At 38.3% G+C, this 17,500-nt stretch overlaps 1 protein-coding gene and 1 pseudogene across 1 annotated transcript; both read left to right on the forward strand.

Moving 5' to 3' along the window:
• The first annotated feature begins 2,312 nt into the window (after window positions 1–2,312).
• On the forward strand, window positions 2,313–2,806 carry LOC146480765 (uncharacterized; annotated as a pseudogene).
• A 1,375-nt stretch (window positions 2,807–4,181) lies between these two features.
• LOC146480766 (uncharacterized) lies at window positions 4,182–15,706 on the forward strand. Its single transcript, XM_085109071.1, has 8 exons — window positions 4,182–4,407; window positions 5,418–5,606; window positions 7,729–7,968; window positions 8,978–9,163; window positions 11,890–12,141; window positions 13,401–13,558; window positions 13,823–14,051; window positions 14,167–15,706. The coding sequence occupies exons 1-8, from the start codon at window positions 4,182–4,184 to the stop codon at window positions 14,439–14,441; spliced, it is 1,755 nt and encodes a 584-aa protein (XP_084965197.1). The 3' UTR covers window positions 14,442–15,706.
• The last annotated feature ends 1,794 nt before the right edge of the window (window positions 15,707–17,500 follow it).

Genomic DNA, 17,500 nt, shown 5'->3' on the forward strand with positions numbered 1-17,500 from the left:
ACCTTCATTCAAGGAAAGATTACCTATAAATATGTCTGTTCACAATTTCTTAGCTCGATGTCGTGCTTCCTTTTGAAAATAGAACAGTTTCAATTTCCGAGTTTCCATCGTGCGTGACACCAGGAGGACGGCCGTGACAGAGCTTTTCCGTATCTTAAAAATGACTCTGCGGGTGATTTTCAGCATTCTAAACAGTTTAAGTTTGAGGAGAAATAGTAATCTAAACATTCGAAAATTCACAAGGGCAAACAAACATCTTTTCTGGCAAAAGTGAACTCCAGATGTTTTTTCCTATCTCCGGCCGCCATGTTTGTGTCCCTCAGAGGGACACAAACATGGCGTCTCCATACTAAGCTCTATAAATTTATGTGGAACATTTTGTCAAATAACTCGAGTACAGAATGCCGCACAGACCTGACACTTGGACAGATGCCTTATTTATTTATCCTCTATACCATGTCAATTTCTTGACTTCATTCATGGCATGGTTTTGATTTTTTTTTTTCAATTGCGTGACAGTGAAAACCGAGAATTACCATAGCAAGGGTAGCGCATAGCTTCTCTTTTTAAACATTGTCGATTATCTCGAAATCTATTCAAACACTTTACGAGGAAACTTTAGGGATTTAAACTACTTAATCTAGACAACTTGTAGGCGAAATAAGAAAAAAATATGCAAGAGCGTTTTCGAGTAAATAATGAATCAATTTTTACGGGGTGATTTTGTTTATTCCCCCATTTTTCGCCAATATCTCTAGCAAAATAAAACTTGACACTCAGTCTTTTCTGTCAAAAGGTCTTTCCTCATAGCAACACCATTTAATTGTATATTTTGAGCTTTATGGGTGTCTCAGATTTTAAGATATTTATATTTAAAACAGTGGAAATAAAGCGCAGATGAATGAAAAGGTTCCTACTCTGCAGAAATCGAGATTTTATTAAAATGCCCCCACGGATGTTTCTGTTAAATCACAAGCGGTTAGAGTAAGAATCATGAAGGAAATTGAAGTTTATTTTGTATGGTAGGATTGTTATTTCAAAACTTCCACCCTAAGCCCAAAAAAACTGCTGCGAGCCTCCTTAAATGCGATATAGTAATATGTATTTAATATGTATATCCTCGTCTTAAGGGCAGGAAAGTCAATACATGTATATATAAGTATACCATTTTATCATCGCGCGATCATGGGTGACAAATTACGTTCACTTTATTGTATCGAAAAACGTTGGCAAAGCAAGTTTTGTAATTTCATGCGTAACTCTGAAATTTCGCACTAAAATTAAGGCGTTAATTTGTCACCCATTATATTACGGCAGAAACTTCGGCCTTGTTCAGGCAAAGTTAATTATATATAATTTGCATCTTGTGTAACTTTGCATTAAAGAGGGCAGAACTCTGCAGAAACATGTCTGTGAAATTGAAAATCGTCGTTTAATTATAGGCTTTATCAGGGTTTCGACGCCATTTTAACGAGTAGGCAAACACATCCTGAAATAACAGTGCTTATATGAAAATCCAATGTTAAATAATTTAATTAAAACATCGCTTCTGAAAAATTCTTAAATAATCGCGAGGGTCTTTCCACTATTTATTGTCAAACTCATTAATAATTCAAAAGCCAAAGACAACGGAAATCATGCACCGTGCAATGTTTGGATATCTGATGAAAAACTCCTCGTTTTTGCATCCTTAATTTCCTCTTCAAAATCAGTTTGTTTGAGAAGCTATATCAAACATTCGTCACAGTGTTTCATCACAATGTCAAAAACCTCGAAGTTCGTCAAAAATACTCCGCTACGCGTCGTTTTTTTCAACTCTCTTCTCGGTGTTTAAGTAATATATCAAAAACGAGGAAGAGTGTTTCATCAGGGGTTCCAAACACCGAGAAACAGATGAAAGCACAAGGCCGCAGGCCGAGTGATTTTATATGTTTCGAGGTGTTTGAAACCTCTGATGAAACACGAAGCACGAGTTTTTGACATGACTTCTCAATCACGCCTAAAAATACAATGCTATAAAGCATGCAAAATTAATTTATCCCCGGCGGGAATGGTAAATAGCTCATGCAAGTCTCCGCCTGTATTTTGAAAGCCGTTTGTTGCATGTTAGCAGTGTTTCATAGACCTTATTCCAAAATGGCTTCTATTTTAATATTCTTTTGTTTGCATTCAAATTAGCCCTTTTTGCCTCGTTCAAGATAAGATATTCTTTTGATATTTGAGCTTAAGAACGAGATAAGAAGGGCTAATTTGAATACCAACAAAAGAATATTAAAATGGTAGCCATTTTGGAATAAGGTTTATTGTATTTGATGGTTATGGCTGAGAAGGAGAAAGAAAGACCGAGTCGTTTTCGTTTGCCGAAAAGTGCATCTGAGGAACAAGTCCTAGCTGATGAAGCTGTTCCATCTTCTACAAAGTACAAAAACAAATGGACTTTAAAAACATTTCGGGAATGGGAGCAGCAAAGGGAGATGAAAGTGCCGATTTAAGATTCCGGTGTTCTTTTCAAAGATTATGAATTGCGCAAGGTTAATCCTGTTAGTTGTGAAATAGAGGATATGGATGCCATATCTCTTAACTTCTGGCTCACGAAGTTTGTAATGGAAGTCGCCAAAGATTCAGGGGAAAGGTATCTATGACCCAGAAGTGTGTACGGGATAGTCTGTGGTCTGAAGCGTCATTTGGAAGACAAAATGGCGACGACGCGTTGAATCCACTTGATACTCACGATAAAAGGTACGGGAAATAAAGCTTGTTTGGTATTATTTATTTCGAGAATAGTTTCAGTTTTTATTTAAAGTAACATGCTCTTGTTGGTGGACTAACTACAATAGGTTTGGCATTTTTTGGCGCGGTTTTGATGCAGAGGGAACTTTCCAGAATTGTAATTTTCACGTTGTGAATAACTTTTCGAAGTACGGTAGTGATTAATTGATTGTATGGTAATCAAGGTTGCTAATTAAAATTCAATTGTCTTGATCAGTGTTTTCATCAGTTTTTGAACTAACCGCAGTAATCTTGATCTAGATTTTCATTGGGTATCAAGATACATGCACCTGACCAAAATGGGGCACTCCGATTGGCTTATAACCGTATGAATAAAATAATGAGTTTGAGAATATGTGGTGAAACACTGTGTCTCGTGTTTGATATATTTAATATATTGGCTCCTGTCACATCTACGACGTACTGGCTAAAGTTTAACTTAAGTTAGTGTCAAGCTACGTGACGTCATACCTAACTGTAGTTAGTGCTTTCAGTCGACATTGCAGTCATACCACGCAGTTAACAACATTTAGTTCTAATTGGCCTATGGATGACCACAGGTCACCAAAGCGTATGTGACACAGGTCACCATGCAAGCGTGATGAAAAAGTTTGTATGGCGTTAAAACTAAATCGAGTTTTAGACAACAATATTCTCACAAAAACCCACAAAAAATACAATAAGTCTGAAAAAGCTTACCCAGTGTGTTTTGCTGTGTTTTCAAGGCTTCTCAGTGCTTCCAAACGCCGTTTTGAGCGGTTTATCTCTCAGCGGGCTGGTCCACGTGCATCACTGTATTATGTTTTAAAATGGAAAAGTTGGAAACTACAAGGCGAATTTCAATGAAATTTTGGCCCGTCATTTGAGGAGAGCACTTCGAAAACCTCGCCAAAATTTGCTTTAAACTTAAGCTCTCGCTTACCTGCCTAACCATATGGCAAGAAGGATGATGTGCGGTCCTTCCTGGGCAGCTGATTTTCAGAGAAGTTTATTTATTGAAACATTCGCCTTCGTTGGAAACAAAGTTCATTTCAAATCGGGTGCCATTTTTGCCGCTGACCGTTCTGGTGAATCCGGACACTTTCTACCACAGTGAGATCTCTCCGCAACTCAGAAAGAGCCATTGTTGTGCCGTAATATTCAACGAAAGTGTTTTTAACGTTGTACCTAGTTTGATAAGGTTGATTGTAGAGCAAGCATTCAAGTATCTATTTTGCTCTCTTTGTATCAACATCAAAGAAAATATATATTTGCATATCAGTCGGTCGCACGATAGTTTTTGCTGATTACTACATTCCAGAAAGATCCGAGGATTTAAAGGTATCTGAAAATGTTCCAGTATGTTCAGTTCAATACCTAATATTTGTTTAACTCTTAACCTAGGTAACTTGGCCCTCGCCCAACCAACCAGCATGTCCGGTTCTTTAAACAACGACGTTAGAGCTTCATTAGCGGTTGACGGGAATCCGCAACGAAAGCTGTATTTGAATAATGTATACTGGTGTGCAGTGACCAGTCTGTCGAAGGACCCATGGTGGCGAGTGGATCTGGGGGCGAGGTACATTGTACAAGAAGTGAAGATAGTGAGCAGAGCGGATGGCAACGGAAGTGGATTAACAAACTTTGAAATACGAATAGGTTGGTGTCCATGTGGTCATAAATAAGCCCAAATCTTTAACAGTGACTGAGTTAAAAAAAAAAACTGTATATATTGGGGGCTTGGGACCCTGTTGTTCGCCCGACGAAGCTAACGAAGGGTTGGTTTCTCTAAACATTTGAATTTGTCCCTCAGTTTTTATTGTTCTTAGACTTTTCAGTTCAACTTTAGCTTAAAATATCGGCTTTCGAACAAACCGCCCGGGGTTTATTTTTTAGCCCACTTTCCCCACCCCCTCAGGGGAGACTTTCCCGCGTTGTCCTCTTTCCAATCAGGAGAAGATATGTGTATTTGCGTGTGGCGAATCCAAAGCTTCAGGTATAACTGGGGCCCTCTCTCAAACTCTGGACACGCTTCTTTTGGTGAAACGAAACATCTCTGCGCCTCGACCCCGGGCCGCGGTTTCGGTTCAAAAATAAGAGGGGAAGGGGCCGGGACCCCGGGCTTCTAACGTAGATCCGCCACTGCTGGCAAGGCGAATGCCGGGATAAACTCTATTTAACAATTAGATTATGAGCTCGAGATTTCTATCGCGTGATAGCTGATGAGGGCGCAGCCCGAATCAGCTATCATGCATAGAAATCGAGAGCAAATAATCTAATTGTTTTAGTATAAATCTACTAGTCGTTCAAAACTAAACAAGTAAATTAATTATATCCTCATCGCAGACACTTCGAAAACGCGACGAAGCGGCCGCCATTTTGTTGAAAACTGCTACTCACTATCTATCACAGAATAGATAGCGAGTAGCGTAGCCAATCAGAGAACGGCATTCGTGATAGAACACTAGTAGATTTATACTAAAATGGATTAGCATCTCATTTAGCGGGGTATGGATACCCCTTGGTTTGACTTTCTGCTGCAGACGCAGGGTAAAGCACAAATTGTGTGCATGCTTGCTGTAGGCTTCCGAAATGTGTGTTCTGGCTTTTACCCTTGCCTCCTGTGGTGCCATGTTCGTCCTCAGTATTACTCCTTCCGTTTTCTTCAGGGAACAGTCTTGAGAATCAAGGCAACTCTAATCAGAAGTGTGGTGGCCCATACAACATGACTGCAGCTCAAGCTGTAAAATCCTTCTACTGTCATCCGGGCATCCGAGGAAAATACGTGAACATCCGGGTGCCAGGCGAAAACAAGAAGTTGGAAATCTGTGAAGTGTTGGTAAACCCTAACCCTACAGGTGAGAAACATGTATCTCAAATAATTAGAGTTACCTATTTGATTTTATAATAATAATAATTTTCTTTAGTATAATTACTCAGGTGATTATAGAGATTCTGTTGATCTGATTGGTCGAGGATTGCGTCATATCCCGCTATAATCACCTCGCGCGAGGTGATTATAGCGGGAGCACTATAACTTTCAAAATGGCCGCTTAGCTATTTGTTGACAGTTCTGAAGAAGAAGTAAATAGGATGAAAGAAAATGCAATCCCGAAAGGCACTAAAGATGCAGCTAAGTCCGAGGTGATACTTTTCGAAGGCAAGAGATGAAAATTTTGCTAATTGTAATTAAAAAACCCTTGTAAATTGCATGTTGTCGATCTCGATGACTTAAAATGAAGACAACAAGGTTACATTCGAGCAAGATTTTCTTTATTAACAGAATGATTCCACAAACAAAACGAGTTTAAGACAGACTTTTTGAAAGTATGGAAGTACACAAGATGAAAAAAGGTCTTCTAAGTTCTACGTTTCAGTGACGAGAAAAGAAAACGATTTTATAATCTGAAAACTAGTTTGTTGTCGGTTCGAGCGACTCTCGACCACCATCTAAAGTCACCGCCTCACAACAAAATATTTTCATCTGCGACAACCGTGTACTTGTTTAGCGAAGCCAACAAATGACTTAATTCCTACCTGAAGCAGCTTATCTCCGAGGGCAATTTGTAAACGTCCGTTAACCGGCGAGGCCATCATGTCAACAAGAAATTGTGCAATAAAATGCTATCGCTAACACTAATCACAAGTCTTGTGATCCCGGCTCGAGGTTTACACCAAACAGCCTGGTTCATCTCCATCTATTTATTTAAACGGGTCAAAGAAACCCAACATTCATTCACAGAAGTCAGTGCTTCGTCTCAATGAAGCGGCAGTTAAAGAATACTGACATTCTGCTGGAGGCCGTGTGCAGTTTATCGATTGCGCATGTGATTTCGATTGAGCATCATGTGGTCGGCAGACTGCGCGTCTCTGTTCATTGACGCGTGACGATTTGAAACAAACAAAAAAATCGACATTTTTCGCACGGTACTTGTTTTTCTCTGATAATCACCTGAGTAATTATACTAAAACAATTATTCCCCTCAGGCTCAGTAAATATTGGTGAATATTCCCCTCGACTTCGTCTCGGGGAATATTCACCAATATTTACTTCGCCTTCGGCGAATAATTGTTAAATAATAATAAAACCTTAAGAATCCAAACTGTCTATAGTCAAAGGAAAGATATTATAAAATTATTTCTAGGCCTGCATTTAGAAGAAAGAACTGAACAAAACCAAGAAAGCTAATTTGAATTTTTTCGCGTTTGACATTAATATGACACCATAATACTTTTTCCCGCTCTTGGTACCAGCTTACAGACGTAACAGCGCTTTGAGGCTAAATTGAACTAAGAACAAGGGTGGTATATAATTTAGTGGTCTTGGGCTCACAGGCTCGCCATTGCACTGATTGCCGTAGACCCAATCTCGTGACAGCCAGAGGAACAACTATAGAAAACAGGACCACTTTTAGAACAGTGTTAGGCCTAAAGTCGCCATTAACACCTTCACGTAGTTCAGTTGGCAAACCAGAAGATACGAGGTCTACTAAAATTGTTCTAAAAATGTTTGCTGCTATGTTAATTTCTGAGTCTTATGGGAATTCTTTCAGTCAATGGCACCGTATATTCTACTTGCATGCTATTCCGTCCAATAATCCTGAAGGGTATATGGAAGAGTTCGTGGTATATCGTTTGATACCAGTTAATCGGTTTTGTGTGACGTGATATACAATATCCAATAAGACCACGCAAATATTAATAGGTTAGTTATAACAGCTGATTAATGGGCTCCTGCTGATAGGCTGTAGTGAAATTTAACTGATTCGAGTGTACCGCGGTGATTGCTCATCAATGGTCTCAATGCTGTTTAATATGTCACTGCGGTCTATACATTGAAAGTACCTTACTATGTCCCGGCGATGGTTTTTACATTCTAAACATTAATTTTGAGAAAGAAATTAAAACTGACGCAATGATATCAAGACGTTCCCGATCCAGTGGCAATTTGCTCTTATTACATTGATTTTGCATCTTTAGAAAACCTTGTTCTGAGTATGTCCACGTCTCAATCGTCAGTGGCAGCGGAAGGTGTTTCTGGAAGGGCGGTGGACGGGAATTCTGATAGAGATTATCGCGGAAAAACTTGCACACACACAACTCGTACGACAAATCCCTGGTGGAGGGCAGACATGGGATCCAGTCATTCCGTCTCGGAAGTTTTTCTGGTAAACAGAGTCTCTTTTCATGAAAGACTTGTCAACATAGAAATCCGAGTTGGTAAGAAAATAACATTGACAATTACCGTAACAATAAAAACGGCAGAAGCTAGTAACAGAAGCAGTGTATGTTATGGCAGTAAAAGTAACAGTAGCAGCAGCACTAGTGGTAGTGATAGTTGTAGTTGAAGTAGAAGTAGTAGTAGTAGTAGTAGTAGTAGTAGTAGTAGTAGTAGTAGTAGTAGTAGTAGTAGTAGTAGTAGTAGTAGTAGTAGTAGTAGTAGTAGTAGTAGTAGTAGTAGCAGCAGCAGTAGTAGTAGTAGTAGTAGTAGTAGTAGTAGTAGTAGTAGTAGTAGTAGAAGTAGTAATAGTAGTAGAGGTAACAGTAGTAGTAGTAGTAGTAGTAGTAGCAGTAGTTTTTCGTTTTTTCTTCCTTATTTTATGTTTTTCAGTTTAATGGCACAATATGAATATAACGTACTGGAAAGTGCCTTAACGATGATCTGTAAAATAGCAAAAGCCTCATTCAAAGACAGATCACCCACTAACTAACCTTTGATTTGAAATACAATATATATATATATACAAGAAACAATGACAGCATTTAATGAGTGAACGCGGACATTGACATTGAAACTGCAGAAGGGGCCATTTGAGAGATGCGTATTTTGTTTATTTTTTTATTTTTATTTTTTATCAAGTGCAACTGATTTTAAAATGCCGAATTTCATTTTTTTATAAACTTCATGAAATTTGTTTTTATTTCTTTTTCTTTACAAAAACATTATGCTCGAAAGTAGTCTCAGTTATTTTTTTTTCGCAATCGAATTTTTTAAAAAAAAAATTATTACTGAAATTTTCCTTGAAAACATTATCTTTTTTTTAATCGAAATGAATTGTAAATAGGTCTTTAATAGCTCTTTTTTATGTACTTTTAACTTGTAAATAGCAATTTATGTGGAATATTTAATGAGTCATAAAAAATAAAATACTACTATAACAGATGTACTAACATTTGATTTGGAACGGGCCCCCAAAGGCAGGGAGTTTTCTTCTTCGTTTTCTTCAAGGTGATAGTCTGGCAGACAATGGTACTGCCAATCCTCGATGCGGTGAACGCTATTCTATGGCCACCTTAGCTAAAGCCTCGTTTTACTGCAAGCCGAGGAAGACTGGACGATACTTGAATATCAGGCTTGTGGGAAATAGCATGACACTCACGTTATGTGAAGTAGAGGTTTACTCCGAGAGCAGAGGTGTGTTCCTTTTAAACTTTCGGGATTTTTTTCCCATGACTGCAGTTATGTTGCGCAATGAATGAACTTGTAAACGTTCTGTCTTGTCTTTTATGTCGGTTTTTATTCTTCGTCATCCACCTGAGATTGATCAGAGAAGAAGCTAGTTATTACTTAGTTCCACCGTCATTAAAAACTGATTTAACCGGTCTAAACTGTCAACTTTGAACTAAATCCGGCAGATTTAAACATTGTTTTTAGCTTGCCACCCCCCTCCCCATTTCGTTCTGGTCTTTTCTTTAAACTATGCCGTAAAATTGGAATTAACACAATTCTTGACGTCATTCTAGGGCTGAAAGGGTTAATAAATGCGTTGATTTTTTGGGTTCAACAACGCTTCGAACAAGAAAAAAAGAATTGCGCGAGCTACAATATCATTTTTTGGGGATAGATGACTCGCGAAAACCAAAGAGAAATCGAGAAATGGGTTGACTTTCTGCAGTTGGATGCCATGGGAAATATCATGTAGGAAGATTATCAGTCGTGGGAAATCGTGGAGCGTAGTGTCGTTCGCTAATGCTTCAACGCATCCGTGTTACTCACAATGGCAGTAGCATTCGCTGATTTGTAAAAACTAGAGGCCGCTATTTCTTTTACTGTTACACACAGATAATGACATACGAATACATGGAGATGTTATCAAGTGCAACCGGTAGATGGGCCTCTTAAAAGTAAACTTGCAAAAAGCGCGACACATTTTTTTTTTTTATAGAAATAAGAGTTTTGTAATAAACCATATTCGTAATCTCGGCACTGCACTGGAGGCTCAATATATCAGTGGAGAAGATTGTCTTTATCAGGCTCTTGTGGGGAAATATGTTAAAAGAATATTTACACGTGAAAAGATTCCCCCGCTTAATGACATGAAATCGGGAGAAAATGTTAAGGGTTTCCTCCCTGGAAGAGCCAACTATAATACGTTTTTTATCGACTTCTCTACAATACACAGGAAGAAGTTGAAAAAATTGAAATTTTAATCCTCTTCCATCCTAGCCATCTGACACCAAACATAATTGACAGTAGTTTGTACGCACTAGAAGGATTATTGTCAACAAAACTAAACCATTATTTTGACGAGTCCTTTGAGGCAAATGCATTTTTTTTTTCTTTTTTTTTTATTATTTATTCACCACGACATACAAACATAGAAGTTACAATGAATAATAGACTAGGATTACAAGTACATAAGTTTAGAGTAAATAATAATAGTTAAAGAAGTAAGAAGTGGCGAGGAGACCTCAAGAAACCCCCGGGCTTATACTGAGAGGTCTCCTCGGAGATACGTTGGGACTTTAAGACCAGTAAAGACATTGTATTGAGATTTTTTAACATACGATGGTGGTAAGACTATAAAGACATAACAGAGTCGGACGTTTCATGCAATTAACTGAGGAAATCAAGAAGCTTTCTTTTGAAGGTGGATAGACTAGGGGAAGATTTTTTGATTATTCATTGTCGCATTAAAAATAGGTGACACTGCCCCTTTAAGCCTCGTGCGCATAAGGCCCGGTTTAAACGTTGCATTTCACATGTGCCGAATATAACTCCTATTTTAGTCGACTAGAATAATTAAATGCGGCATTTGATTCAGACGTCGAATTTAATGGTGCCGAATTTAACTCCGTCCACCTTCAATGTTTTTGTTTCCGTGCTACCAGTTGACATCTTCATTGCCAACAGCGTGATGAAAAGACGCGGGTCGAGTGAAGGCCAAGATGACTCATCTTGGCCTTCACTCGACCCGCGCCTTTTCATGATCATCGTTTCATTGAAGCACGTCTCACAATATGCCACAGATTTTCCCTCTTTCCACCAAGGAGTGTCCTCTTCATTATCAAACACCAAGCACCTCATACAATAATAATTGCTGCACGTCATTTTTTCAAAGTGCTGTTTATACTCTTCTGCGCATGGCATTTACGGATTGCGATTACAGAATGAATAATAATAATTTACTATAATTTATGTATTATATTCAGCACAAGTGAAATGCGACGTCTGAATCAAATGTCGAACTTAAGTCGAATATTCGACTGTTTCAGTCGCAGATTCGACGTAAGTCTAATTTAATTCGAAACTGTCGAATTTAATTGATTCAAACGTCGCATTTCACATGCAGTTAATTCTCGAGTTTTATTCGGCACATGTGAAATGCGACGTTTGAACCGGGCCTAAGCTAGTTCCAGTTCAATATTGAGAATACGGTTTATTTTCGGACTTCTTCGTTTTTTTTTCGGAATTTCTTCTTCGGTGTATTTTCGGTTTTCTACTTCGGTTTATATTGGGACTTCTTCTACGGTCTATTTACGAACCGCTTCTTCGGTTTATTTTCGGACTTCTTGTTCGGTTTATTTTCGGCTGTCTTCGTTCCACTAAGTCGCTTTGGCAGCATCCTTTCCATCCCTCTTTCTCCTTTATATCGTGCTAAGCAGTCTTCCTTTACCAACTGCCTGTCAGCTTAGCCTTCTTCTGCTTCGTTTTAAGTTTTGCGAGCTCTCAACTTCCAACTAATTGCTTTGAGTGCAACTAAATGACGTTTGCTATAAGACAAAAAATTAAATAGCCAACAATTTTGGGAGCCGGGAGGGTGTATGGGGACTAATCTGGCTGATTATTCTGTTACAAGGTTTTCGAAAGCCAGACCAAAGTAACAGAAAAGTAATGTCACTTCATTTTGCTCTTTGCAGCTTTCCTCAAGAACAAACCAAACATTCCAACTACAAAAGACGTTAATGACGGAAGCTCCCTTAACCTGTTGTGCCCAGAGCCTTTCGGATATCCTGAACCGTTCATGGCCTGGGTCAAAGATGGCGTCGTCCTAAAGAACAGCTCGTCGGGCCGGTTCTTGAATCTGACAGCTGTCAATCAAACTTATGACGGCTGCATAGCCAGTAACAAACATGGCGCTGATTATCACAGATTTATATTGAAAGTGAAAAGTAAGTAATGGAGAAAGTCAATTCCATATTTTGAATCCACTGTTAGAGAATTGAAAAACTCTTTGGGTTAGTCGGTAATACCATATGACTCATTGTGCCACAACGATCAGTCGATTAATTATAATCGTTTCAAATTATGATAAACATTCTAATTATATATATACATTTTTCATCATCGCTCTATTTTCTGACCCCAAAGTAGGATTGCACTGTCTCAATAACGCTTCCCCCCTCTCTCATACCGATATGGATCACTATCGCTAAAACATGTGTTACTTTATCGCCATTTGCCTTCAGTATCATTTGTTATATATAATCAACAAACTGGGACAGAAAAATATATATAAACAATGGTTTACGGTTATACCTCACATAAATGATGATAACATTTGCTTTCACTTTTTTTTATCACTATTTGAAACAAACTAAGGTTGACTAAGAATAAGTGGAACAGCTTTTAGAAAGTTGGAAAGATATTTCTGCAAACTTTCGCTGATACATGACAATTTAGGAGCCATTTTGTATTTCAGTGACTCCGACAACTTCTTAAATCTCAGATTCCTTGTCATCATTGCACACATTCGTATTTAGGAATAGAGTTGATCGAGTGCACCCTAAATTCATCCAAGCCAAACTGGCTTCAGTTTTAGTAAAGTTACTTGTCAAGGTTAGTCATAAAAAACGGCTGGTTCCATAGAAGCAGAAGAAAAAAGGCTATGTTTCCTTCATATATATATGTAATAAAATGATGACGCGTGAAATTATTTCCTAATTTCACGAGTATACCATTTCATTACCTTTTAAAATCATGGGTGATAAATTACGCTCACAATCGTGGTCGGTTCCGTCTTGTTTACACATGCGGACAAAAAACCGCTCGAGTACTTTGTCCAACTGCTCAGGACGAACCGTCTCAGGGTTTTTCTCAAGGCCATTTTCATCGCACCAGTTCTTAAAAACCATCACCCAGTTAATTGTGCTCTTTCGCATATTTAAGGTTTTCCGCAGCGTCTTTTAGTGCCGTAACTTCTTCATTCGTAAAATCTTGAAACTTGGACGCCATCTCGGCACTGAGATACAGGAAACGTTGCCATAGCAATTTTGTAATTTCACATGTGAAATTATAAATTAACGCTGAAATTTCGCGCCGAAATCAAGGAGTCATTTGTCACCCATGATATTATTAATGTAATTTTCTCCAGTTATTAAAACATTTAGCCCCAGTAGCTGTTAATAGCGTTTTATATTTATTAAACAAGGTACAAAGTCCATGTGCACCGAGTTCAAGGACATAGCCAACGATGGAAGATCGATATTTCATATAGCAAGCAACGAAGAGTCCGCACAAAATGACGGCCACATCAATTTAAACTACTGGTATCGCTTTGTTGAACAAGGGACGAAAAAACCCATGAAGGTTTGTTGTTTTTTAACAAAAGCAAAAGTGATCTGACTGGTCAAAATGCATTACTGATAATAACTTAGTAACATGTTAGGAAACCAGAACTGGCATGCTGAAATCTCGAATACAGATGCCAGGTGCGACTTTTGCAGAACAGGCGAAAAAGTTAGTAGTTATGCTATTCTGTTGACACAATCACTGAGCTCTTTTTCGCTAAGTGAATTTGAATTCTCTTTTGTTTTTTCAACATTCTGATCTTTAACTTGATTTTCTCATCAGTTACCAGACTCCTTCCCAGATCCTTGGGCTTGTGGTACCCAGGCTCCTGGTTGGCTTCGTGGAGGACATCCTTCTATGAAAGATAACGTTGTGTTGCGAGAGATATGCTTTCATTGGAATGGCAAAAACTGCTTTGTTAAAATGCAGGCCCAAGTCAGGCGTTGCTATGGATACTATGTGTACAAGCTGCAGCCGACTTCTTTTGCAGTGAAAGCAAGATATTGCACAGGTAGATAAAAGCAAGTTTAACGAAGCAATATTCCCTCATTTATTAGAAAAATTAACTCCGAATGGATTATCAACAACTATTTTGTGACTTCTTTCTGTTCGCTTCAATTTTCTAGAACAAGAAGCAACAGACTTCAAAGATGTCATTTTTAAGCAAGTTACGTCACACAACGGAAACCAGTACGCACTAGGAGGTCACGTGATTGCTTTAGAACGTCACGTGAGTGACGCCTGGAAGTGCATGGTTTACTGCCTTACGGAAAATACATGCGTTTCATTTAACTACAACATCAACAGCAAAGCTTGTCACCTTAACAGTGGCACAGGATCATATGACCTTAATGGCTTAGAAGAGCGACCTGGTAACGAGTACTACGAGAAGGTCGACTGATCTCGTGATAGCAGCAAAACCCTGACTTAGTAGCCGTTTCAGTGCTGTAAACATATCAATCTCGTACCTCGAGTCTTCGGTCCTTACTGCGCACGCTTGACGCTCGCTTTTCGACCGCTGACCAAAGGAAACGAAGATTCCGGGTACGAGATTGTTAACATAAGTAACATATAATAAGAGCGTTCATAATTTCGTTTGTCCATTACTATAATAGTCAACTCTTTCCAGTTGTTTGAACACGGCTAGGAAGGGAGGTCAAGGAATAAATAACAGAACCCCTTTTCTTGACAGTGTTTGGTACACTGACGGGGTTATCCTGAATAAATATTATTGTATTATTATTATTAGTTTCGATAAAACTGTAACTGTGAAGGAACGTGTGGTGCATGCGCAGTTGTCGAATCATCCACGTGAACTGAAATATGTAAAGCCGTTTAATAACAAAACAAGTTCTTTGAGTTGAGTATCCACGGCTGTGAAAGTTGCCGAAGATACCAAAATCATAGCCACCAATTGTGCATCCTTGAATTTAACTTTTCATTTCTTACTTTGTTTTGTCACAAACCACAAACAAGGAAATTAAAAGCCATGATGTTAACATATAAAATGAGCAATGAACAAATAGTGGAAGAAGAGAGAGGAAGTGCCGTTGGCTGTTTTGTGTTTAATAGTTGTATGTAGGTAAGAAAGATGAATTAGCACAAATGTTCTGTGTGATTCTGTCAGGTTAACATGATAACTGTTAAACCATGAAAAGCCCGCTCTTTTTCGAGGGAAAAGTTTCAACATCGTTTTTTATAAATTTGCTCTTTATTCGGGTTACTTTAATCTTAAAAAAACTCATTAATAAGTCATAAGTCCCTTGACCTATCAAATGGTCGATAATACATCACGTGCATTGACTTTATATCGATAAACCTCTTCCTTATTAGTATGCGGTGTTTTATCAGCTGATAAAACACTCTTCATTAGTATGCGGTGTTTTTCTCGTATGCCAATTTCCAACGTTCAATAAAAGCATAATTGTTTTGAACTCTATTAACAATTAACACACGCTTTTCCAGGATTGTTTTCGAAGCCTTCGCAGCACGTCTTTTATCGGGTCTAAACCCACACGGCTACGCCTCGTGGCTTTAAATCCGACTGAAAACACTCCTACTCGTTTTTTAAACATTACATAAAAACTGCAGGGATGCTGCCTGCTAGCGCTATGTAGAGTTCGCGGCAAGGTTTCCGCACAGCCCCTCACATTAATTATGTATACATTTTGCAACTCAAACTCTATTCATGCCCGTTTTTTGTGTAACAGGGTTAGCATGACAGTGATGCATGTATAATTAATGTATGAGGCTGTGCGGAAATCTTTCCGAATTCGCTTCCATGACGGTTAAACACTCTTGAAAATTTTGTGCTATAGTTTAACTTACGGCTTTCCCTCTGCACTAGGGAAATACCCTAGGTCTAGGCAAATACTTATACCCACAAGGCTGGTGAAAAAATTTACATTAGAAAAGAAGCGCCACGTGTTATAACATTCTTGTCATGTCATGTCATGTATCGCAAAATATTTTCCTGTTTAATTAAAAAGACGGGTGTCTTAAATATTCACCAAATTAATGACCTACTAATCGGTTGTTTTGGTGTTAGTGCTATCACTAAATCGCCATCCACTTATTTCAGTGAATGAAATGGTATGAAATGATTTTAATATATACCAGGAAATTAGAACATATGCATAAAAGTTTTAACACAACTAACTATGGAAAATAACTTTGGTTGCGTTAATAATTAATACCGTAAAGTATCAGTGGAACAATTAACATTAAAATCAGACGTGTTTTTTCTGCTGGATCTCGTTGATGAAACTCTTTCTTTGACAAAGGGATGTGAGCATAGCAACTAAATTTCTTAGCGGGTGTCAGAAAATATGTCTACATGTAAATCAATCTTTATACCCGCAGGCGAGCGTTGATTAAATTTACCTCAAATTGCCAGACGACCTCTTTCCTCGTCGTATGAGCAGACCTCGGAAAATACTCCTCGAGGGGTCCCAGGCCGTTCGTATACAAGTCCTTAGAATGCGAACAAGGTCTAAAGATTCCCAGCTGTTTGTAAGTGTAAAAGATTCACGACATACCTAGATACCGACTACTGAACTTTACGCCGTTTCACGTTCGATGGGGGCGATATGGTAATTGTTTTCCCTTCAATTTTATGTACAATTCTACAAAAGCTGATAGAAATGAGATGGTATGTTTTAGGTGTGGCGATGAAGTGTGAACGATAATTCTTTCAGTCACTGACAGATTCATACTGCGCCGAATATGCCTGCGTCAACTTTATTACGTAATTAAAGGAGCCAGTTACACTACCACGGCCGGGCTGACTCTCAGGTAGCGATTTATCAGTAATCTAAACAAGTCAGTCCTATATCAATTTAAAAGAAGGAAAAGTGTTAAATGGAACTTATAGACGCAATGTAACTGAGAACAGTTCTTCTACAGATGAATTCTCTTCCCCTAGTTCCTAAGCTGTTAAATATTACTTTCAGAAACGTGCCATTTGTATTGAAGAATATTTCCTTCTAAAAAAAGAGACATTCCCTTGTAGTTAGTAGTAAAAGCTGAGCGCTTGCTCCAGATAAATGATATCATCTCTGCTTTGTGACAAGAGTATTTCTTTAAATTTTAGGCCCTTTTCAGTTTTAATGTTTGTACTGGAGAGCATCCATTTCATAACCTGCCTAAATACTGGTTAATAATTTAATATCTACGAAGTTTACTCCCTTGCGACGATGTAACTAAAACTTGTCTTTCAATATTTGTCGAACTTGTAAGTCACGTACCGAAATTTTTATTTATCTCAACCGTACAACATTTTGGTGAGCGATAAATTTGTTGTCAGCACGACTGGTTGATACCTTTCTATGAGCTAGTTAAGCAGATTTTTCGTTTTATATATAATGCAGGTAATGAAGGAAATTGGAATCATCTTGATATTTGGAGTCACTTCGGTGACTGCAGGTAAGCAACTTTGAAGGAACAAAATAATGTAACTTA

This window comes from Pavona decussata, unplaced genomic scaffold (genome assembly GCF_977016875.1).
Source record: "Pavona decussata unplaced genomic scaffold, jaPavDecu1.1 SCAFFOLD_52, whole genome shotgun sequence".
In the NCBI taxonomy this organism is placed as follows: Eukaryota; Metazoa; Cnidaria; class Anthozoa; order Scleractinia; family Agariciidae; genus Pavona; species Pavona decussata.